Source organism: Bombyx mori, chromosome 24 (genome assembly GCF_030269925.1).
Source record: "Bombyx mori chromosome 24, ASM3026992v2".
Lineage (NCBI taxonomy): Eukaryota > Metazoa > Arthropoda > Insecta > Lepidoptera > Bombycidae > Bombyx > Bombyx mori.
In genome coordinates, this window is record NC_085130.1 from 1541496 (window position 1) to 1567218 (window position 25723).

A 25723-nucleotide genomic window follows, 5' to 3' on the forward strand; every position below is an offset into this window, starting at 1 on the left:
ATTAATATCTAATATTAAGGTAAACAATTTTAAATGTATTAGATTAGAGACGGTGATTGTATTTACATATGAATCAACGAATTTATATTCTTTGAACGCACTTAATAAATTATTATTTAATGATGTAATAAAAGTGGCACTAAAAATAAGGAAACATTGATTGGGGTATTTTTTAATAGATTCCTTTGCATTTGAACACACTATATTTAAAATGAATTGTAGTAACTGGAAGAAAAATTAAAGAACATCTAAACAAATTTATAGAATTATCGTATGAAATAATTAGATGAAAATAAATATCATTGGTTCGCGATCCCTAAACTTTTTAACTTAAACTAAATTTGAAACATAACAAATAGGTATCGTGTTATAACTATTGTGGATAAATATTGTTCTAATATTTCTTCATTCTGCTGTTGTTCTTTATCTCTGTTCTATGTTAACAATGATCGTGTGTGAAAGTATTATGGGGTTAAGTCATCTGCTAATATCATGCTGTCGTCTATGTAAGCAAAACACACAAATTATCGATCTCACCATGGGCATTCTCAAGGGTCAAAGGATATTAAAACACACGTTCCAATATTCATCGAATACAATACACACCATTGTGGGTTTGTTCGCACGAGTGCTGGCTGTGTTGACTGCACGAATCTTCACTGCAGCATCTGGTGGTAGCCTGGGATGGTGTCGAGTTTGGATCTGTCGATTTTGCAACATTCCTTTCAATTATTCTCGTGTTCTTTGTTTTTTCCTTGTGTTTTGTTTGTAGTCAAATAAGTATGTGATTTGTATTATGTTCATAGTTATGTATCATGTTTCGATAAAAAACTGACATTTGTTTTCCTTAATATTCAAATCCGAATACTATGGAATTTGCATCACTGTTGATATTTCCTTGTGTGTGATTTTTCTTCTACTACAAATGGTTTTATTCAATATTTTTCAACATCTGTCCAAATTTCCTAAATCTCAATCAGGTCCTCACAAGCCCATTCAAAAGTTTTCTAAAACCACTCCCAAAAATATCTTTAATATTCAATTTTCCATGCTCCAATTTAATACATTCATATTTACATCATCGATATGCACTTTAGTCGAAAACACATAGCAGAAATCCATTATAGCAATCTATAAAGATTACACAGACGGGGATACACGGTTAATTGTTTAAAAGCATACCTTCCGGTGCGTAATGAACGTTAAAAATAAACAGACGCGCCCGTGTATTGATGACCTAGATGATCAAATGAAATATGGCTGATTGGTTTCGTAAATGACATAAGTCAAAGTAGCTTTTTGCCTATCTATTTACCAGTAGCAACGGAGGGACTGTCCTGGCTTAGCTTAGTATGGCGGGAGGGATTAAGTGAGTGAATTTTGCTAATATCTGCCCTAGCAAATACAGTGTTTCACTAAATCTACCACCGGTTCGATCCACTGAGAAGATCCTGCGAGAAACTCAGTGGTTTGCGGCCGTGGATTAGTTAAGTTGCTTGTCGAATTTATGCATGAAAACGATGTCCGGTGCTTGGAATACTTTAATACACCGAGAGTGGATCGTGAAGATTCGAAATGACATGTCTAGTGAAATGACGTCTGTTTGTTGTCTTCCTGTCTCGTTCGAGTGTGTAGCTTGAAAAATGAACACTTCATTTCATTTGGCTATCAAATTATACCAATGGAAAGTGCACGTAAAACATATTCAAATTTCCGTACTTTATTTTTATAACCTTGATTAAAGCATTTTGAAAAATTTACTTATGTATTTCAGGCATTCCTCACTTCCCTCCCTTCCCTTTTTCCTCGTCATAAATACCGAACACATATGCGATTCGAGTTTCAGATCACTACTGCTCGCACCTCTCAAATGGCACTCCAATTTGATGGACGTTAAAAAAAAATGAAAACTCAAAGCTCAGTTTTTATCCCGCACCTGCTTGTGTAACAATTTAAAATGCATGAAGCGCTTCCGCGTTGGCCTTTTTTCAAAAGCTCCCCCAGCAAACACTCTACTGTTATGGGAGTAGCGATGCGAGCGAAAAATATTCACGTTTATTATCATTTTTGATTCACTGGTTACGCTGCTTTTAAATACTACTAGATGATGACCGAGCTTGGCTCGGCTTTTTTTTTATAACGCCATCTTTTTGTGTCTTTAAAGCAGTAAAAATAGTATTATTATTCGCCAATAGATGTCGGGAAGAGTCATAAAGTTGATTATCGATAAAGTTGATTATTGAAAACACGAATAAAACAACATTTTCTTAAAATAAATCGTAGCTAGATCGATTTATCGCCCCCGTAATCCCCTGTATACTAAATATTATGAAAATCGTTAGAGCCGTTTCCGAGATTCAGATTATATATATATACAAGAATTGCTCGTTTAAAGGTATATATAAGATACGTATTCGTAGCTACTAGTCATTTTAAAGTGGAATTAAATATTTTATTTATCATAGTATGTATATTATTGTATTTAAAATTTATGATAGCGCGTGGCTAGTATGAATAGTTTTTGAATACGACAGCGTACAGTATAATATGTGACATCTCTTCTACATTACATAAAGCCTTAACCAGAGTACCTAAGGTCGCCAATTTTTGGGGAAATCTTTCTAGAGTATCCCAGAAGTGGGTTTAGAGGGGCGGATCATGTGCGATTCATTACATAATTTATTTATTTTATTCGACTTCTGGATTAAAGGTTTGTTTGTATATTAGATTAGTTCCAAAGGAGTTAACAGCAAGATCTTAGTTAATAAAATAGAGGTGGAAATTGTATTTAATTTTTTTAGTTCCGTAAGTAACTTACATAATAACATTAAAAACAGATTAATTATATATAAATGCAATTAAATCGATGATATAATAAATCCAACGTACAATTCTCTGTTCTTTTTTTTCTTTCAAAATAGCCACAATCAAAATGGCGGAAGCACCTGAATATTTCATTGTCCGATAGTGATTGTCGACGGACAACTTAATTTACACCGGCCGGTACAACCCAAGGACGTCGATAAAAAGACAAGAAACCTACCCTGAAAATTTTATTAATACCTAATGCTCTGTCTCTTTTCTTCGGAAGGCGAAAAATATAGTTCCGTCTCATCATTACACGTGCCACATTCGTTCTAGTCAACGAACTTATGAATTATTTAAAATGCCAACTTGATACTCCTAGTAGTTACAGTGTACTGTAGTTTTATACAGGGCTGCCAATCCTTACATGTAATTACTTTTAAATGGTTTTTTATAAAAACTTATTTTAACAAATAATTATTAGTTTATATGCACGTTTATAAGTAGTACTCGCCAGATGTCGTTATTAGTGTTCAGAATCGCGCTATGCCTAATTTCTAGCGTTTAATCCCTATTAATATATAAATGTGAATGTAAGTTTGTTTGTTACGCCACTTCGATAAAGCGGCACGACACGAGAACCCTCTCATCGTGGCCGCCGGTAACTACATTCCCGATCCTGCGGACAGAATGGAAAGCAGTCGACGTCGCCCAAAACACGTCATCTCGGATCCTCCCGATCCACTAACGGTGCTTTTAGGTACTTTTTTTAATTTTATTTTTATTGCTTAGATGGATGGACGAGCTCACAGCCCACCTGATGTTAAGTGGTTACTGGAGCCCATAGACATCTACAACGTAAATGTGCCACCCACCTTGAGATATAAGTTGTAAGGTCTCAGTATAGTTACAACGCGACCCACTGAGAAGATCCGGCGAGAAACTCAGTGGGCTGTGTCTGAGAGTTAATTTACTCGTCGAGCCCTTCGTCGCAAGCGACGGGTTCGACGAGAACGGTGACCGGTGCTTGAAGTCATCGTGGCCTAAAAGATAAGACGTTCGGTGCATTCGTGTTAAAGCGATGCACCGGTGTTCGAATCCCGCAGGCGGGTACCAATTTTTTTAATGAAATACGTACTCAACAAATGTTCACGATTGACTTCCACGGTGAAGGAATAACATCGTGTAATAAAAGTGAAACCCGCAAAATTATAATTTGCGTAATTACTGGTGGTAGGATATCTTGTGAGTCCGCGCGGGTAGGTACCACCGCCCTGCCTATTTCTACCGTGAAGCAGTAATGCGTTTCGGTTCGAAAGCTTGGGCAGCCGATGTAACTATACTCGAGACCTTAGAACTTATATCTCAAGGTGGGTGGCGCATTTGCGTCGTAGATGTCTATGGGCTCCAGTAACCAGTTAACACCAGGTGGGCTGTGAGCTCGTCCGCCCATCTAAGCAATAAAAAAAAAAGTATACAACAAAAAAAATACTACTGTGAATGAGCAGCCCTAAATAAAAGCAACTATGTATTAAAATGATTTACATATTATTATACTGTACTGTAGCAACCCTAGGTGCCTTGTCATTCAGACTTGAGTTACAATATACTCGGTTCATTCCGCGATGGGATTTCATCGCGTGCACACATATTCAACGCGACCCACTTTCTTATTCAACGCTCTTCGCATTCAACGCAGCCCTTTTTAAACGCCCGTTTATTATTTTCGAATGACATTTCTTAAAAGGATTTTTTTCTTGTAACGCATTAACTATCGTCCGAAGTTCATGAAACTATTTCAATGAAAATTGCTTAGTAACATTCTTATTAAGCAAATCAACCTTTTGAAATTTATGAACTCCATGTATGTATTATCAATTAACATAAGTTTTTTTTTTCATTGCTCTGCATTGTTTCTTGTAATGATACAAAAATAATTGTAAAGTAAAAATAAAATACGTATAATGAAAATATGGACATGTTTAATACATTTTTCGGTTTTTGGATAGACCTAATTATGACTATATAGTTTTATTGCCAGATCTCAAGATTCAATGAATTCCTGCTGATTGAAATGAAATATACCAATCGAAAGAAATAAAAACGGTAGGTAGTTACAACATAATTGAAATGGCAACGAATAATAATAGCCACTAATCGTTCGATTACATAAACTGTCAATTCTTCAAAACGTCTGAAATAATGTAATGACAATAAAAAAATGCGAGATTGAACTATAAAATTAGTTTTAATTAGCCATCTTCATCATCAGCCTGCGGCAGTCCACTGCTGGACATAGGCCTCCCCCAAAGCTCGCTACTGAACCCGATCTTCGGTTCTACGCATTCAGTTACTGCCAGCTGCCTTGCGCAGGTCGTCGCTCCATCTAGCAGGAGGGCTTCCTACACTACGTTTGCCGGTTCGCGGTCTCCACTCCAGAATACGTCTACCCCAACGGTTATCGGTTCTGCGACATATGTGACCAGCCCACTGCCACTTCAGCTTACTAACTCTGCCATACTCGCCCGCTTCGCTGGGCATTTAAAATTACCATTATTATTTATTGTCATTATTATTAGGGAGTCCAACACTCATATAAATATTAACCTGTCCATTAAGTACATATATTTTCTACATCAGCGGTCGGGGAACCGGGGTAAATTACCCCAAATGTAAAATGATGATGGTAAAATGAAATTTTAGGGGGGTAAAAATGAAACTTTTGTGATTAAAAAGTATATATTGAAGTGAAACTTCTTTAGAATCGTTAAATTTTTAGTTATTGTTTTCTTTTCAAAATTATCATGGGGCTATAATAATATGAAAGATACTAAAAAGAAGCGATTTCGTTTTTTTGTTCTTCGCGATGGGGTAATATCAACTTACACAAAAATATTTTGGGGTAATAATTCAAAATGTTCTCCGACCGCTGTTCTACATGGATACCAAGTTTCAAGTCAATCGGATGCATGGTTCAGTAGTTATAACGGAGCGCTCGTAAAGACCATTGTAGATTTATATATTAGTATAGATTATAAAGAAACTTAAGCAATTTAAAACGTAATAAAAATACACACACGTCATTTTATGGTACGTACAGTAAAACTAATTCACGTATCCATCCATCCTACACTAACCGAAGCCACTGAATATAATAAGATTTTATGCATTAAATTTCACACGCTCGAACTGAGTTTTTACGCGTTTCTCGTGTTTGCAATTTTACAGTCGCCGTAAAATAAAAATTGCTTTGAACAAAACGAAATGAATATTTTTCGTCTTTGTTGCGATCGAAGAATGGAGCTTTTAAAACCTCAAGCACCGGTCACTGTCCTCGTCGAAACTCGTCAATTACGACGAAGAGTTCGACGAACTAACCCATAGATAGACTCACAGCCCACTGAGTTTCTCGCCGTGAGTTTCTGATCTACTCAGTAGGTCGCGATTCCGATCCGGTGGTAGATTCTGCTCTTGCTAGGGCTAGTGTTAGTAAATTCACTCGGGTTGAGCTTGTGAGCTCACCTACCCATTCAGGCGTATCTGGAACAGCCTCTTAGGCTACCAGTGAATAGATAAGGGAAAAAAGCGACAACACCTGGTGTTAAGTGGTTACGGGAGCCCATAGAAATCTACAACGTAAATGCGCCACCCACTTTGAGATATGAGTTCTAAGGTATCAATACAATGAGCTGCTCCACCCTTCAAACCGAAACGCATTACTGCTTCATCACGGCAGAAATAGTCAGGGTGGTGTTAACTACCCGTACGGACTCATAATTACCATACCACTATTAATTACGCAAATTATAATTTTGCGGGTTTGATTTTTATTACACGATGTTATTCCTTCACCGTGGAAGTCAATTGTGAACATTTGTTAAGTACGTATTTCATTACAAAAGTTGGTACCCGCCTGTGGGATTCGAATACCGCTGCGTCGCTAGATACGAATGCACCGGACGTCTTATCCTTTAGGCCACGACGACTTCACTACATGTCAAATTTACATTGGCGGAATTAATACCTAAGTCATTATCTACCCGTCAACCAATGGCAGTGCAGGTTAAATAATGGTAGGTGTATAGAAAAAACTTAAACTTCACTTAGTTAAAACGTGTTCGTTAAACAGCCAAAAAATAATAAAGCCCTCTATCTCAATGATGTAACTTTAAAAGCTTTCAACAGTATCTGCTCTAGAATATAAGAACGATTCTGCAGGAAACTTTCGAACGATCAGTCCCGTTCAGAGAAACGATCTATTAGGAGCTTCCAAAGTTCGGTTTTAAACGATAATGCGCTGTCATACATCTGGCGAAGTGCGAGAAATATGTCTTGGTCAAAAAAATTCTTGCCTTTAGTCATGTTTATGATTTGAACAGTAATAGGCAAGGCATTCGGAAGAAAGCCCAGAGGCACAAGTCCAATGTGCTGGTCGGACCAGATACGCTCTACTCTCAACACTTCAGTCCACATTGCTATCCACATTTTTTTTTTTTTTTTTTTTTTTTTTTATTGCCTTTGTAGGCAGACGGGCATACGGCCCACCTGATGGTGAGTGGTTACCGTCGCCCATGGACTTCAGCAATGCCAGGGGCAGAGCCAAGCCGCTGCCTACCGCTTAATACTCTCCACAAGCCTCGTTTGAAGAAGGACATGTTATAGCGCTCGGGAAACACCGTGGAGGGGAGCTCATTCCATAGCCGGATGGTACGTGGCAAAAAGGATCTCTGGAAACGCACTGTGGATGACCGCAGTGGCTCCAGGTAGTATGGATGAACTCTATTCCGGTGGCGGGCGGTGCGATGGTAAAAACGAGATGTTGGTATCATCTCGAACAATTCCTCAGAGCACTCCCCATGGAACATACGGTACAAAATACAGAGGGAACCGAAGTCCCTCCGCAGACCCAGAGGTTCCAAACGAAACGAGTATTTGTATCTATAAATATTATATATGTCTTATATACACATATGTTTAAATAATATCACTATCACACTACAGCTACCAAGGTTCCTCTCTGCACCTCCCTAAGGTAGACTGTCAGAGAATGCCTATGGCATTAAAAACCGAACGATCCGAGAGAATGGGATTATCGACAATCCGAACGGCCCTCCTCTGTATGGAGTCAAATGGAAGAAGCTGGTATTTGGGAGCCCCGGCCCAGAGATGGGAGCAGTACTCCACGCGAGGCCGGACTTGTGCTTTATAAAGCAAAAGTCTTTGTCCAGGCGTGAAGTACCGCTTCGCTCTGTTGAGGACTCCCAGCATTTTGGACGCCAACTTGGCTTTGCCTTCCAAATGACTCCGAAACTGGACATCACTCGAAATGTCGACCCCAAGTATCCCGATACTCTCGGAAGGTTGCAGGGATACTCCTTGGAATTGCGGCGCCATGACAAAGGGGTCCTTCTTCGCAGTGAACGCGCAAACTTGTGTCTTTATCGGGTTGAATTGAACCAAGTTCAATTCACCCCATTCGGAGACTCGCCCCAGAGAGTTCTCCACTTCAGACACAAGTTTTGATCGTCTCTCTTGCACCACGCTCCGAGAGAGACTCTGATGGCCCCGACGTCTCCTGGCATTATCCCATGCCACGTATGCGGACCGCTTGAGGTGTGCAGCATCCCTGCTGGCATTGTTATACCAGGGTCTGCTGCGACCCCCAACGGGCACTTCAGAGGAGGGAATAAACAATTCCATCCCCTGGAGCACCATGTCTTTAAGACGGTCCGCACAGACGTCAGGATCAGCAGAGGAAAAGCAGAACCGCCCCCATGGGTAGGATGCGTAAAATTCACGCAATCCATCCCAATCTGCTGACATATACCGCCAAACTCTTCGATACCTGGTCGTCGTTCGACGATCAGGACGAGAGAGTGGTACGGCAGCACGAATAAGGCAGTGATCAGACGATCCAAGCGGAGCGTCGACCACCACACTGTATCCGGCCGGATCTGTGGTCAGCAGAAGGTCCAACAACGAAGGCTCGTGCCCCTCGATATCTGGGACACGGGTGGGCTGTGTCACCAGCTGGGAGAAGCCGTAGGCCAAGGCGAAATCGTAGGCAGTCCGACCCGGGAGGTCAGTGGTTCTGGATCCCAACCACTCTTGGTGGTGAGCGTTAAAGTCTCCAAGAACCACCACCTCCGCAGATGGGTACTGCTCAAGCACGCGGTTAGTCCCCTCTTGCACATGCTCAAACAGAGCTGAACCTGCATCACTGCTGTGGGACCTGTACAGGCACGCGTAGATTCGGCTACGGCCCCCGTGATCTACGCGCAGCCACAAGAGGGACAGGTCCCGTTGTTCGAGGCCCCGAAGACGGCGACAACAGACATCAGCCCGGACGAATACGCACACCCCGGCTTTACGTAGGAAGTTGTGCTCCAATACGTAGCCGGGGTATTCAAGGTATGAGGTATCATCCGGAGCAGATATCTGCGTCTCCGTTAAAAAAAGCAGGGCAGGCTGCGCCGTCTCTGGCGGCCTCCCCCCGGTGAAGGTCAAGGGGCGACCTGAGGGGGTGAGGCCGCGCGGCGCGCTACCAGCACTCTAGCGCGCTGCCGTGGAGTGAATAGAGCGACCGGTCGACGGTGTATCGCGTCCCGACCCGGCAGGCTGGTTCTGGTCCAGCGGGGTATTCCGGGACACCAGCGGCACCGTCTGGGCGGCCCGACGGGCTGCCGTACCGAGACGGCCGACGTTTCAGAGCCTTCGATTCGCCTCGAAGGCTCCGTCGGCCGGGCGTCCTTGGGGTGAGCCGCGCCGTCTGGTTGTAGTGTTGACCGCGGTAGCCCCCCTACCTCATCCGGGTTCTGACCTCGGAGGGGATCGGACGTCGGGTGTAAGAGTGCAGAGGAGTCGTTTAGTGGGTGGGCTCTAAAATCCTTGGGCCCGCGGTCTGCTCACAACACCATGCAGATCGTTGAGTCTCACATACCCCGCGCGCCCCTTTTGCGCGGGGACCTCGTAGGAGGTTCGGCCCTCTACCCGAAAAAAAAAAAAAAAAAAAAAAAGGCTGCGCCGTCTCAAGGTGGTGGTGTACGGCGTCAAGGTTGCTATGTAGGCCCCTGACATTGCTGAAATCCACATTAAATGTGGAATGGGGGACCGCCTGTGAAACCCTTTTCTTTTTTTTTGTCGTCTTCATGATGTTTAAGTTTTCGGAGAGTAGGATTAGGAGAGGTAGGATGTTGGAGGTGAGATCGAGGCAACACCTGAATGAAGCGCGGAACATAGTACGTGCTCGACTACGGGTTGCGTGAGAGACTGACGCAGGGCATGGAAGGGCCCCCAGTCCACTCTGCGTGCGATCGCCGGGATCCACTCCGGTCTCCGACTCCGGCACGACGACCGCACGGCAGGATTTTACACCGGTTGGCGGGACAGCTTCCCGGGGCGGAGTTTAGTAGAGACACCCGGGTTCAGGTCCCCTACTGACCGGCGGGCGGCAGCGGGTACCGTTTCACTGGGTCTCCCTATACCCCCGTCAAACAATCACGCCCCGTGAGTTCGCACGCACGTCTGCTCCGCAAGTTCCAGGCGTCACCAAGACTCAACCCCAACAAGGAAGGGGAAAGGGAAGGGATAGAACTGGCTCTCCAACCCACACGCCGGAACACAGCTAGGCTATTTGGCGGCGGACTCTAGTTGGAGGGTGGTCGCCAGCCAGTCGGACTAGGTCCTACCACCGGTTATGTTTTCGGCTCCCGTTTAGCACCACCCAGGGGTCACTTGTAGGGAATCGCGGGTTAAACCTACGGAAGCGGGAAGCACCAACCCCCATAGCCCAGGATAGGCTCCTGACGCAGGATAATCCAGGAGAAAGTTATTAGAGTAGGCAAGTCCCTCAGAACTGAGGATTATCGGACGCAAGGAGGATGATTTGAACATGTGTCCTTAATTTTAATGCTAAACTATCGTTGTGTCAATATTTATAAATTTCGGTAATTACTGGTGGTAGGCATGGCCGTATTTGCCCTGGAACCAATAGGGATGTGGACCGGGGCAGCTCATTGCGAATGGCGGCGCAAATTACGCCACTCCCCACTCAGGCTTGTTTAGAATTTATCAAATAATTAACAGAACCCGATTGGTTGTTAGATTGATAGAACTTCGTATTTTAATTCATTAAAATAAAGGGCCGTTGTAACTATACTGGGTTTGAAGGGTGGGGCAGCCGTTGTACTGTAAAACTGAGACCTTAGAACTCATATCTTAAGGTAGTAGTAGGCATATACGTTGTATGTCTATGGGCTTCGGTAACACCAGATGGGCCGTAAGCTCATCTACCCACCTAAGCAATAAAAAGATAAAAAAATAAAGCAATAGTTTCTCAAGTAAAACGTAATACCATTATTGTACACACCTACACAAAAATATCATCGCTTTGTTAGCGTTAGCTAGCCGTTTTTAGAACATCAGTGCCCTGTCAAACTTCAACATAATGTCGACAGTTTAGAAACACAGGGGATTTGATTGTTCCCGATTCAACATTCGAAAGTTTTCCACACACGACAGCCGAACTTTGATTTTCGTAAGTTTATTATGATGACATCAATAAAATTCGAACCAACCTTTTTTTTTTTTTTTAATACATCACGCCCTGTATAAAAGGTATAGGGTACCTACTAATTAATCGTTATAATTAAAAGTAATTTTACGATTTAATCTCGCTTTTATTAATGTCACTACATTAATTGAGACTTTTCAAATACTTAACAGTTTACGTGGTCGAAGATAACCGTTATTATTATTTTATTTATATTTTTTTTATGGCCCTTGTAGACAGACGAGCATACGACCCACCTGATGGTGAGTGGTTACCGTCGCCCATGGACTTCAGCAATGCCAGGGGCAGAGCCAAGCCGCTGCCTACCCAAAATTATTCTGTATTTAATTATTGTGTCGAACAAAGGCGGTATCAATAATTATGCTGACGATTAAGGCGAAAACCGAAATACTATACTTCATTAATATTATTTACAACGTTCACAAATCTTTATGTTAGGTGGTAGCAATTGTACCGAATTTCTCAATGAGAAACCAAAAACGTTATTACGTATAAATTACCTGTGTGCTTAGTGCGAGTTTTTTAAAGCTATCGATAGCGTAAAAGTTAAGTAAAAAAAATTTTTTTTTATTTCTTAGGTTGCTGGATTAGCTCACAGCCCACCCGGTGTTAAGTGGTTACTGGAGCCCATATACATTCACAACGTAAATGCACCACACACCTTGAGATAAGTTCTAAGGTCTCAAATAGGCAGGATACCTATGGATAGGATGGTGGTACCTACCCGCGCGGACTCACCTCCTACCTAGAGGTCCTACCACCAGTAAAAATAAATAAATTAAATAAATAAATATATATATGAAGTTGGAACGTTTGTCTATGTTTGCCGCTACGGGCACTGTTGCAGCTGCATACAAATTTAAGTTAACTTTTACGCTATCGATAACGTTAAAAAGCTCGCACTAAGTACACTGATCACTAAACGCCGTCACCTTCGCTCTAGTTTCGTACATTAAACGTAAAAGTTCCAAAACACGATCGAAAGTTACGAGAAAACGATGTAAGCTCGCGGAGGCACTTTTGACATTCGTAACAAGCAGATTCTTACTAACTTAGTCGCCATCAAATATTAATGACTTAAATAATGGGATCGAAGGCGTTATAACATTACTAGCGCGGGCTGTTATCTTCACTCATTAACTTTGATACGTTTCGAAACACTCAGTGCGCTTAGTGCGAGCTTTTATCGTTCTCGATAGCGTAAAAGTTAACTCATATTTGTATGGAGTTGGAACAGTTTCCCTTCGTTTGCCGCTAGGGTCGCTGTTCCAACTCCATACAAATTTGAGATTTTTTTTTTTCAAACTTTTACCGTACGCGGTAACGGTTGTTACTCTTGAAATCGACATGGACATCAATGCCACTTGTCCTTAACTGATGAGGAATTTCATAAATAACTCGCCGCTCGAAGCGTATTCAAAATGACATATAGAAATTTTGAGTTAGCGAAGTAGTAGTTGCGATTTTCAATTTCCCCCCACTTACTGTAAGGCTGGGGTCGTCCACCTGTGTACTGCGGTGACTGCAGAAGCGGGGCGCTCCTCTGTACCGGCTGCAAGTCCTCGGATACTGTTGACAATTAAAAAAAAAACATTATTTCCTCTCAATGACATTGCTGCACTTCCTAAATGCCTTATTATCTTTCTTTTTTTCTACCTAAGCCTTGAGAGGCTATTTCAGCGTAACATTAACTAGTAGGTGAGCTCACGGGGCTCAAGCCGGAGTGATGCTAACACTGACCCTAGCAAGAGCAGTGCTTCGCAGAATCTACCACCGGATCGGAAACGCGACCCACTGAGAAGATCCGGCTAGAAACTCAGTGGGCGCCTTATCATCGTACTTTTGTTATCGACACAATAATCTGCCAACATTTCACTTATTAAGTAACGCAAAACGAATGTGCATCGCAATTATGATAATTATCGAAATCTCATGGTTGATACAAATCACCCAAATTTAATACCGTAAAATTATTTGTCTCTCTACTGATACGCAGTTTAACGACACGGATGCGTCTTATTTTAAAAGGATTTATTTCATTCAATAGTAAATAATTGATGATATTTATTTATATATATTTTATATGTATAATATATTTGTGTATATCGACACTTGAAAGGCAAACGTGACTAAGCGACAACAACTGCTTTGTACATAAATGATAGGCAATAACCATATTCGATGCGCAAAAAAATGTATTTCTAGGTCTATTAAAATCATTTCAATCCTACAGCTAGATTCGTTAAAATATTTTTGTTTTCAGGTATTTCAACTTTAAATTAGTCTACTGTAAAGTTCACGCATTGTCGCTTAGTCACGTTTGCCTTTCAAGCGTCGATATGTATTTATTTAAGGACGAGTATGTGTATCTATAAATATTATTTATGTTATATATACATATGTTTAAGTACGTAATATCACTATAACACTACAGCTACCAAGGTTCATCTCTGCACTCCCCTAAGGTAGACTGTCAGAGAATGCCTATAGCATTAAGCCCGTCTTTATACTGTCAAGTATATAAAGCTATAAATAAATAGCAGGGAGTGATCCCACTGTGTCGTGATTTGAATTTCATAATGGGATCAAAATACAAATAGCAAAAACCGCTCGTCCGCGTATGACTTAAACAATGAAAGAACAACATTATTTTATGAACATAAATATAAGAGAGGAGTTCTAATAATTCAAGCAATTCCCGGAACCCATTATAATATTGGACCGTGGGTGTTGTCACCTTTTGAATATATGTATGTATATATATTAAACGTGTTTTAGTATGTAATGTAATTAATATGTACTAGCTATACCCGTCCGCTACGCTGGGCATTTAAATTATCATTATTATTTCTCACCCCCACAAAGATTCTCATCATCAACGCCCCCGCAACTGGTGTATGGAATCCAACACTCATATAAATATTAGCCTATCCATTAAGTACATGTATTTTCTATATGGATACCAAGTTTCAAGTCAATCGGATGCATGGTTCAGTAGTTATAAAGGAACATCCGTAAAAACCACTGTAGATTTATATATTAGATTATTTTCTTTTTAACTTTAACTTATTTTCAAGAAGTTTAGCTTATTTTCAATGTTAAATGTTTGTGATGTGGCAGTGCTTTTTTAAATAAATAAATAAATATTAGTATAGATATATCTCTGGTTCCCATGTGACAAAGAATAAGAATTTAGCGCCAAATGACCGTGTGTGATACATACCGAAATTTTAATTTATTTTAATTACAAATCATTATTTATGATTAATTACTGCCTTAATTTGGATGTTTTTTTTTTCATCTGAATTTGAGACTAAAATTATTCACGTCCCGACATAGCGTAAGGATATTTATTACTTTACACCCTGTAACGGACATAATTATTATATGCGCAATTAATTAATTTTATTTTTATTTTTTATTTGTTGCTTTGATGGGTGGACGAGCTCACAGCCCACTTGGTTTTAAGTGGTTACTGGAGCCCATAGACATCGATAACGTAAGTGCGCCACCCACCTTGAGATATAAGTTCTAAGGTCTCAAGTATAATTACAACTGCTTCCCCACCCTTCAAACCGAAACGCATTACTGCTTCACGGCAGAAATAGGCAGGGTGGTGGTACCTACCCGTGTGGACTCAAAAATAGTCAAATTTAATCATAATCGACTTACAGATGAGATATATTAGTTGCGTTCAGACCAATTTAAGAACATCAGGCGCTGTCCTATTTCTTCTTCATAAATTAATAATGGTGACTTAATAATTTAAATATTCCTTTTCCATTTTTCCATCCTTTCTCAACTACCGCCATATATCTATTGAATCAAACTATTATCGAAACGTATGAGCGCGGTCAGTGTTTCTCAAACTTTTTTTAATTCGTTAATTTGTCGAAGCAAATATAGGGAATAAATAATATGGACATTAATTTTAACTATTCACTTACGAACAGCGGCGTACTTTATTAATACGCTTTTATTAGCTTCAGACGTAAGTATGTTAGTATGTAACGGAATCTATGAACATGATTTTGACCCCCTTTAAAACGTCGGATTAATTCAAAATTTGGTATACTTATTAAGGACCGATGACAATTCAATATTAAAAAAAATCTTAAAAAAATAAATAATTGAAAAAATTGAAATTCAATTTTCAAAAAAAAGCGTGGGGTGCTTTTCGGGTTATCATCAAAATAACCCTTCTATACTCATATCGCTTTTTTTTACAATAAAATATTTTTTTCTTGCACTATTTTTAATTCAAATTTATTAAAACTTGTTTTCGATTTTTTTAGTTGGATTTTCTATAAAAGCGTATTTTGTAATTTTTTTAAAAAATATCATTTATTTTTCAAGTCGAGCTGTATTTGTCCGAATCTTGGTTTATTCGGTACATTTTATAGGTGGCAACATCAGTATCGAAATAATCTCGTAATTCTTAACATCGCGTTGCCACTTTAGGCGAAGTCATTACGAGACAATAATATTCGCTTACCCACGAATTTTGAAGTTATACTTCTTTAGGCGCGTTATGAAAAATTGATAAGAGTGAAATTTTACGATGCGCGCGCACCATGACACAAAATTAACAGAAATGAAGTTGACCACTAAATCGCTCATTACAATACGACCGACGTAACTTGGCGAGTCTGAATATAGCCGCAGGTGAACTTTCCGAACCGTACCGAGAATTACCGAATTTATACGATGTCAAGAAAAGGGATGTCCAATATGCGTGTTTGAGGATGTTGTTTAATCGATTTTTTTTCAAATTGATAAAAATATAAATTAATAAAAATAAAGTATAACTTCTTACGGGCGTACATAAGTACTCGCACCCTTTTTTTTAAATTCAAAACCTTCCCATCTATATTTCATATTCACCAATAAATCTACTTCGACAATATTTCGTGTACTTAATTGGTACATCGATACGAATCGTGTAAGTCCTGAATTAATTACGAGCCAATTAGTATGACACGGGCAATCTGATCGATCCATCATGTAACATAAAGGGTTTTTTTTTTTTTTTTGTTTAAAACAAATATTTATCGAAACAATATTGCGATTCGATTTTGGTTCTATTAATTCTCCACAAAGAAATGCTCTACCGGTCTTAATTGCTTTTTATTTTTCTTTTTTTAAGGTTCACAGAACTACGTTTAACTATAAATGATTCAGTGGTCACGTAATGGATAATTTCCATTATGTCAGATTCGAACACGACTGAATATAAATGTATTTACCACAATTTCAATACTTATATATATTGTATTAGCAACATTCCTCATTGAATTAAATAATATAAATAAACAAATGTTGGCAGATTTCATATTCACAGCGTAAGACTGATTAATTCACAGTAAGTAATCGTCTTAAATCGTTCTAGTACTCTACTGTTTCCATGTTCTGATTTGAAGGTAAGGCTAATCCAGTACAACGGCGATCCCCAAGGCATTTCCATGTCCATGGGTATATCTAGAAATATACCGATCTCTGATTCCCAGCATATATCTTTACGTTTTTTTTGCTTACATTTTTTGATAAACTTGAGAAGCTATTTCAGCTTCGCCTTGATATGTAGGTGAGCTCACGGGGCTCAAACCGAGAGTGTTGCTAACACTGGCCCTAGCAAAAGCAGTGCTTCGCAGATTCTACTACCGGATCGGAAACGCGACCCGCTGAGAAGATCCGGCAAGAAACTCAGTGGGCTGTGTCTGTGGGTTAATTCGCTCGTCGAGACCTTCGTCGCAAGCGACGGGTTCGACGAGGACGGTGACCGGTGCTTGTGGTACCTAAAAGCACCGTTAATGGATCGGGAGGATTCGTAATGACGTATTCAGGGCTCTTTACATTTCGGTTGGGAACTTCGCAGGATGACCTTCATGAATAATCACGATTCTATTTATCTGGAACGCGAAGTAATCGTGATAAATTAATTTCACAAAACATTTTGCGCGAACTTACACTTTTAATCAAAACAATACAGCTCACTTCTTAGGTACTTACCCGCGTAAAACTCGCCTTATCCACATCTTCCATCTCGCTCTCCCCAATTCCCTGCACATATAAAGACGAACACACTCTTTATCACCATCCCTTTCCAGCTCGTTATTTATAATTCTCAATAACTCTATCTATCTCTGTCACCACGCATAGCGTTAATGGTGCATGCCAATTTCGTAAGCTACAAAACAAAATAAAAAATTATAAACAAAAAATTAAATAAAAGTACAAATCTTCGTACACAAATTGTAAGATGTTGTTAATTAAATACTTTTTTTTAATTAATATTATTATTATTATTTCTGTGTTTTGTGTCGCTGTTTCTCATAATCATTTTTATGTCTTCGAATACCATTATAAAGAGTGTGTCAAGTTTTATATGTGCATGGAAAGGTAAGAATAACATCATTAATAACATAATATGAATAATGTACAGTCAATTGAAACATTGGTTAACCACTAAATATTACTGAAGTATATAGTTCAAACAGAATAATTAGAGCTATTATTATTATTACAGTACATCAAGCTAGGGATGAGCTCTTCGTTAGTGTGCGTGAATGATTTTCATATATATCATTGCCGGATTCGGATCTCAAATGCAATTACAAGAAATAATTTTCCGAGATATTTTCAATAAACGATTTTATCTTTAAATAAAAATGATTATCGTTTTCTGGTCTGAAGAGTAATGGGAAATATTGAACATTTTTTTTCTTTTTCAAATGTACATATTATACTTAAAAAAAATGTATTATTCTATTATACAACTCGATTGAGTTGCACAAAGCATATACCCACAAAGACCACGTTAACACCGCGAATAATCAAGTTTGCTAATCCAGTGGCTATATGGCTACACAGATGCTAGAATTAATATTACTAGAAAGCATCCTCGCCACGTACCTACACCAAACGTGTCGTATAAAATAGCACACATTCTAATATTCGGAAATAGGGACATCCCTTGTTTTAATTTTTTTTTAATCCTTTTCAAAAGTAAAGTCCGATGTTCACAGCACACAATCCTGGCCCGTCTCTGTTACGAAGCCACATGTTTTTTTTATTATTATTTTATTGCCCTTGTAGGCAGACGAGCATACGGCCCACCTGATGGTGAGTGGTTACCGTCGCCCATGTACTTCAGCAATGCCAGGGGCAGAGCCAAGCCGCTGCCTACCGAGCCAAGCCGCTGCGTACATGTCCTGGCCAACAATCATTGTGAACATAGCCTTACGCGCTCATCCCTCGCTTTGATTACGTAATCGACCGGCGTCCTCTCCAGTTGCCTGTCAAACAAAGAATATACACAAAAAGAAAAAAAAAACTCGTATTTCTGTTCGTAAATTTGCAACACTAGTGGCCAACCGCTGATTCGGTACGGTGTAAATCTGAAGTGTTTATTTGTAATATAAAATAATAAATCTGTTGTTAGTTGAATGCTACGATGGTTAATAATATAGCCAATAATATATATTATTAAATCTAAGCAATAGATAGCTACTCGTACAGTGCGTTAAATATTCAAGCGCAATCCATGACTAAGTGGTTAAAAAGTCGATTAGTTAAAAAACGGACGAAGGTTAAATTTCGGACTGTTTCTAAAATTGAAAAGCCATTTCGTCGCCATCTTTATCTATTTTTATCATATTTATATATTAAAATTGTTTTACCAAACGACTGGGTCACAAATATTTCTTATAATTGTTTTAACCTTGCGTTTAGATCCGATCGACTCGAAAAACGTTAATCTGTGGTTAACTTAATCGTTCCTAAATTTCAAACGAAACTGACATTTAGCTCTGACAACCGTTTTGACAGATAGCGCGGCCCTGGCTTCGGTCTGACTGTTCAATTTTACGAAAAAAAAAAAAACCTTTAATGTCAATACAAAAGCGCAAATTACCGTTTGAAAAATTACTTCGGCACCTTACCCAAGTCAAACGCAAACAAATACTTATCAGGTACTACTTACTCATGGATTTGCATTTACTATTTACTACTTAAAAACATAGCATCTAAAATATGTGGATATTTAAAATAAAAACAAAAATTACATTTGAAAACTTATTATACCTAAAGATACATAACACATATCAATATTTTCTCTACAGCTATAAGGAATAGTTTAGAAGAAATGATGGTTTTTATCACAACAAATTCTAAATCAGAATTTACATTGTGGAAACAACTCCTTAAAACAATGAAACCCCTTAATAATATAATGTACATAATCATGTGAAATCTTTCCATTGAACATTTTATTGTTTTGTATTATAACAACAAAGGAATAACATTAACATGTTTTTTCGTGTTACATGTAATTTTTGAGCGGAGTCTGTCTTATTAATTAGGGTCATAGGGACAAAGGTCAGAAGCCCGCCTATAAACTAGGCGTCACTCAGAAAGCAGCTAGACGTGAAATGTCTATTGTATTAAAATTGGAACGTTTGACAGCTTCGCGGCAGAATTAGGCGGGTTGGTGATGGTTTTTTTTATGGATGAAGGATTGGTGGCCCGGAAACCTCTCCAGTTTCACCAGGACAGGTGGGCGAGCAAAGGCTTAGCCAGGAGGGGCGAGATTTGCTAACAGCTGCCCGAGCGCCTAGGAGACCTAGCAGCTCAAGAGCAATTGCTTCGCCAATGAATTTACTGCCGGATCGGAATCGCGACCCGCTGAGAAGATCCGGCGAGAAACTCAATGGGCTGATGTTTAGGTTAGATTGCACGACGAACTATTTGCCGAGTTCGATGAGTACGGTTACAGGGGTCCCTAAGCCTGCTCCTAGTATTAGAGCTGAAGGCGTCTAATGCAAGGGTCAGCTTTTTTTTATTGACCTTGTAGGCAGACGAGCATACGGCCCACCTGATGGTGAGTGGTTACCGTCGCCCATGGACTTCAGCAATACCAGGGGCAGAGTCAAGCCGCTGCCTACCGCTTAATACTCTCCACAAGCCTCTTTTAAAGAAGGACATGTCATAGCGCTCGGGAAGCACCGTGGAGGGGAACTCATTCCATAGCCGGATGGTACGTGGCAAAAAAGACCTCTGGAAACGCACTGTCGATGAACGCAGCGGTTCCAGATGATATGGATGAACTCTGCTCCGATGGCGGGAAATGCGATGATAAAAAACGAGATGAGGGGATCATCTCAAGCAATTCCTCAGAGCACTCAAGCACTAGCTTAAAAACTCTGCAGGGCACTTAATCACCACTAACCAGAATTACTAATAACCATTGGCCTCATGGCACACTAACCTGCAGCTAGGCCGTATGCTCGTATAAATCGCCCTATAAGGGCCATGTTTATTTTACCGAAACTACAAAAGAATGTTCGTAGTCGTCGTGACCTAACGGATAAGACGTCCGGTGGATTCGTGTTGAAGCGATGCACCGGTGTTCGAATCCCGCAGGCGGGTACCAATTTTTCTAATGAAATACGTACTCAACAAATGTTCACGATTAACTTCCACGGTGAAGGAATAACATCGTGTAATAAAAATGAAAAACCCGCAAAATTATAATTTGCGTAATTACTGGTGGTAGGACCTCTTGTGAGTCCACGCGGATAGGTACCACCACCCTGCCTATTTCTGCCGTGAAGCAGTAATGCGTTTCGGTTTGAAGGGTCGGGCAGCCGTTGTAACTATAACTTGAGACTTTAGAACTTGTATCTCAAGGTGGGTGGCGCATTTACGTTGTGGATGTCTATGGGCTCCAGTAACCGCTTAACACCAGGTGGGCTGTGAGCTCGTCCACCCATCTAAGCAATAAAAAAAAATAAAAAATGTTCCTTTTTTTTTCCAACAACACACCCCATCCCTACACTAAAGCAAACGGTTCGCAAACAAAGCAAAATAAAATCTCACGATTACTGTATTAGCCCGTCCACAGTTGTAAATTGTATACAATATTGGTAGTAACTCACATATGTTATGTATGCGAAAGACTAAAAAAAATATGTATCACTCGTCAGAATTTTTGGTTATTTTTGTTTATTAAGTCTTAGAATAATACAAACTTTTTCGGTTATATCTTTTTTTTTTGGTCGTCTGTAGCGTTGCAAATTCATGTGATGTTCTTTATAACGTCAATTAGAATACGAATGAACCGGTAGCAAGCCAAATTGTCTTGGCTTCGTCTTAAATGCATGTTGTTTTTTTTTTCCCTCTGGTAGTATTATTTAATAATTTCCAAATTAAATTGAATCTATACTAATATATAAATCTACACTGGTTTTTACGGATGTTCCGTTATAACTACTGAACCGTGCATCCGATTGACTTGAAACTTGGTATCCATTTAGAAAATACATGTACTTAATGGATAGGCTAATATTTATATGAGCGTTGGACTCCCTACACCAGTTGCGGGGGCGTTAATGATGAGAATCTTTGTTGGGGTGAGAAATAATAATGTTAATTTTTAATGCCCAGCGAAGCGGACGGGTACAGCTAGTATTCAATAAGATTATCAAAAAAAAATGTAAATTATAATAACAAGTCTATACATCTATCTGGTCCTGCTTTAATTTTACTTAATATTCAAATTACAATATTACTAAAAATATTTGAAATACAATTTTAATATAACCTCGTTATTTGTGAACTGACTAGCTATCAAGCCTGCAGATTTGCTCGCTTAGACTACACTTTTATTTATTTATTTTTTATTGCTTAGATGGGTGGACGAGCTCACAGCCCACCTGGTGTTAAGTGGTTACTGGAGCCCATAGACATCTACAACGTAAATGCGCCACTCACCATGAGATATAAGTTCTAAGGTCTCAGTATAGTTACAACGGCTACCCCACCCTTCGAACCGAAACGCATTACTGCTTCACGGTGGAAATAGGCGGGGTGGTGGTACCTACCCGTGCGGACTCCCAAGAGGTCCTACCACCAGTGATTACGCAAATTATAATTTTGTATTTAATAGTTTCCAAATTACATTGAATATAGATTAGATAAGATTATAAAAAAAATATGTAAATTATAATACTTTTTTACTGGTGGTAGGACCTCTTGTGAGTCCGCGCGGGTGGGTGCCACCACCCTGCCTATTTCTGCCGTGAAGCAGTAATGCGTTTCGGTTTGAAGGGTGGGGCAGCCGTTGTAACTTTACTTGAGACCTTAGAACTTATATCTCAAGGTGGGTGGTGGCGCATTTACGTCGTAGATGTCTATGGGCTCCAGTAACCGCTTAACACCAGGTGGGCTGTGAGCTCGTCCTCACATATAAGCAAAAAAAAAAATTAAAATTACAATATTATTAAAAATATTTGAAATACAATTTTAACATAACCTCGTTGTTTGTGAACTGACTAGCTGGACTGATAGGCGCAGACCCATGCTGAGTAGAGTAAGATCTCTTTTTTTATTGCTTAGATGTGTGGACGAGAACACAGCCCACCTGGTGTTGTTAAGTGGTTACTGGAGCCCATAGGCATCTACAAAGTAAATGCGCCACCCACCTCGAGATATAAGTTCTAAGGTCTCAGTATAGTTACAACGGCTACCCCACCCTTCAAACCGAAACGCATTACTGTTTCATGGCAGAAAATAGGTAGGGTGGTTACCTACCCGTGCGGACTCACAAGAGATCCTACCACCAGAAATTACGCAAATTATAATTTTGCGGGTTTGATTTTTATTACACGATGTTATTCCTTCACCGTGGAAGTCAATCGTGAACATTTGTTAAGTACGTATTTCATTGGAAAAATTGGTACCCGCCTGCGGGATTCGAACCGTTGCATCGCTAGATACGAATGCACCGGACGTCTTATCCTTTAGGCCACGACGACACAAAGAGTCTATATTCTTTTCCAGAGCTAAAACTATTTCCATAATCCGAATTTTCTCGAAATACGTCAAAATATTTGTTTGGACGTGGTGAGTACGTAACAGACAGAGTTGCTTTCGTATTTTTTTTACAACGAATATTAGTGTGGATTTTGAATTTGTTATTAACGGTTTTATTAAGCTTACAAATTAACAGAACTGGCGAGGTTGATCGCGTCGCCAGCCCTGGGTTGAAGTGCGCAATATAACACAATTGAGTTTTATCTGTATCCCGCAACTGTCGGCGTGAATAAATTCATCCACATCATTACGCTGTTACACACATGTTACATATCTTTACATTGGCTTTTTATTTATTTATTTTTTATTACCTAGATGGGTGGATGGGCTCACAGCCCACCTGGTGTTAAGTGGCTACTGGAACCCATAGACATCTACAACGTAAATGCGCCACCCACCTTGAGATATAAGTTCTAAGGTCTCAAGTATAGTTACAACGGCTGCCCCACCCTTTACTCGGACCACAGTTATCGCAGTCAACTAGCCTTACTGGTTGTAGAACGTCTTGTGAGTCCGCACGGGTAGGTACCAACACCCTGCCTCTTTCTACCGTGAAGCAATAATGCGTTTCGGTTTGAAGGGTGGGGCAGCGCTTGTTACTATACTGAGACCTTAGCACTCATATCTCAAGTTGGGTGACGGCATTTACGTTGTAGATGTCTATGGGCTCCAATTAACACTTGACACCAGGTGGGCTGTGAGCCCATCCACCCAGTCTAAGCAATAAAAAAAAAGAACGAAGGACTGAAAATCGCGTAATATGAAAATGCGTTATAAGAGTACCGTGTTATAAGCGGGATTCCCATCCCTACTAGATGAAACCCGAGATCCTCGTTACAACAGATTACAGATATACGCGATATCTCGGATATATTCGACTTTTTATCCGTATGATGTAACTTGACATACGAAGATGAGATCGAGCCGATTTTGGGTACGCGCCGTGAGGGTCTTTCTATTTCAGTCGAGTGATAAGACATTTACTATCTCGAATCTGTCGGCTGCGATCTATTTTCACTACTTGGGATTATGGTTTATGGCGGGACTTTTTTTCGTTTCAAAAAATTGTGTACTTCGAAGGAAAAACATTTTCAAATAGTTACTAGTATACTTCTAGAGAAGAGTTTATCGAAATTGAAGTCGTCGTGGCCTAACGGATATGACGTCCGGCGCATTCGTGTTGAGCGATGCACCGGTGTTTAAATCTCAGGCGGGTATCAATTTTTCTAATGAAATACGTACTCGACAAATGTTCACGATTGACTTCCACGGTGAAGGAATAACATCGTGTAATAAAAGTGAAACCCGCAAAATTATACTTTGCGTAATTACTGGTGGTAGGACCTCTTGGGAATCCGCACGGGTAGGTACCACCACCCCGCACATTTTCTGCCATGAAACAGTAATGCGTTTCAGTTTGAAGGGTGGGGCAGCCGTTGTAACTATACTAAGACCTTAGAACTTATATCTCAAGGTGGGTGGCGCATTTACGTTGTAGATGTCTATGGGCTCCAGTAACCACTTAGCACCAGGTGGGCCTGATATACAATTTATCCATATTTCAAAATTCGAATCTACGAAATTAAATAGAATTTTTGTTGGTAGCCGCGCGGAGGAAAAACTAAAAGATTTAATACCTTTTTTTTTTCTTTTCTAAATACGAAAATTCTTTGAGCTTAGACACAGACATTGAAACCACTTACGTACGCACGCAAAGAAATTCTCGTTTAACTGTTAACATCTCGGGGAGGTTTCCGCGTGCCTCTTTTACTGTGACATACGTATTGGAGGAAAGAAAAAAACGAAAAAAAAAAAAAATTCATACACGCCACGCTTGTAATTGTTACACGGTTATGCGCTCAGCCGAATCCTTCTTTCCTTTGGCAGTTTAGTATTTTTTACTTGTGCCCTAAATTTATTTATTTATTTATAACTTTATATACTTGACAGTATAAAGGCGGACTTAATGCCATAGGCATTCTCTGACAGTCTACCTTAGGGAGGTGCAGAGAGGAACCTTGGTAGCTGTAGTGTGATAGTGATATTATTTAAACATATGTGTATATAAGACATATATAATATTTATAGATACAAATACTCGTTTCGTTTGGAACCTCTGGGTCTGCGGAGGGACTTCGGTTCCCTCTGTATTTTGTACCGTATGTTCCATGGGGAGTGCTCTGAGGAATTGTTCGAGATGATACCGGCATCTCGTTTTTACCATCGCACCGCCCGCCACCGGAGTAGAGTTCATCCATACTACCTGGAGCCACTGCGGTCATCCACAGTGCGTTTCCAGAGATCTTTTTTGCCACGTACCATCCGGCTATGGAATGAGCTCCCCTCCACGGTGTTTCCCGAGCGCTATGACATGTCCTTCTTCAAACGAGGCTTGTGGAGAGTATTAGGCGGTAGGCAGCGGCTTGGCTCTGCCCTTGGCATTGCTGAGGTCCATGGGCGACGGTAACCACTCAC

The 25723-nt window shown here is 40.0% G+C and overlaps 2 protein-coding genes across 3 annotated transcripts in view; one reads left to right on the forward strand and one right to left on the reverse strand.

Annotated features, from left to right (window-relative positions):
* The window catches only part of LOC101737713 (uncharacterized), a 232945-nt gene that overhangs the window by 138062 nt on the left and 69160 nt on the right, over positions 1-25723 (forward strand). The window lies entirely within an intron of this gene.
* The window catches only part of LOC101738381 (heterogeneous nuclear ribonucleoprotein L), a 413691-nt gene that overhangs the window by 13987 nt on the left and 373981 nt on the right, over positions 1-25723 (reverse strand). The window contains exons 6-7 of one of the 2 annotated variants that reach the window (XM_012688329.4): positions 12863-12946; positions 607-702 (exon numbers count right to left, since the gene is read on the reverse strand). In XM_012688329.4, coding sequence (XP_012543783.1) covers positions 607-702; positions 12863-12946 — 180 coding nt within the window. The remainder of the gene's footprint in view (positions 1-606; positions 703-12862; positions 12947-25723) is intronic. The other variant, XM_004923677.5, reaches the window with a different exon arrangement.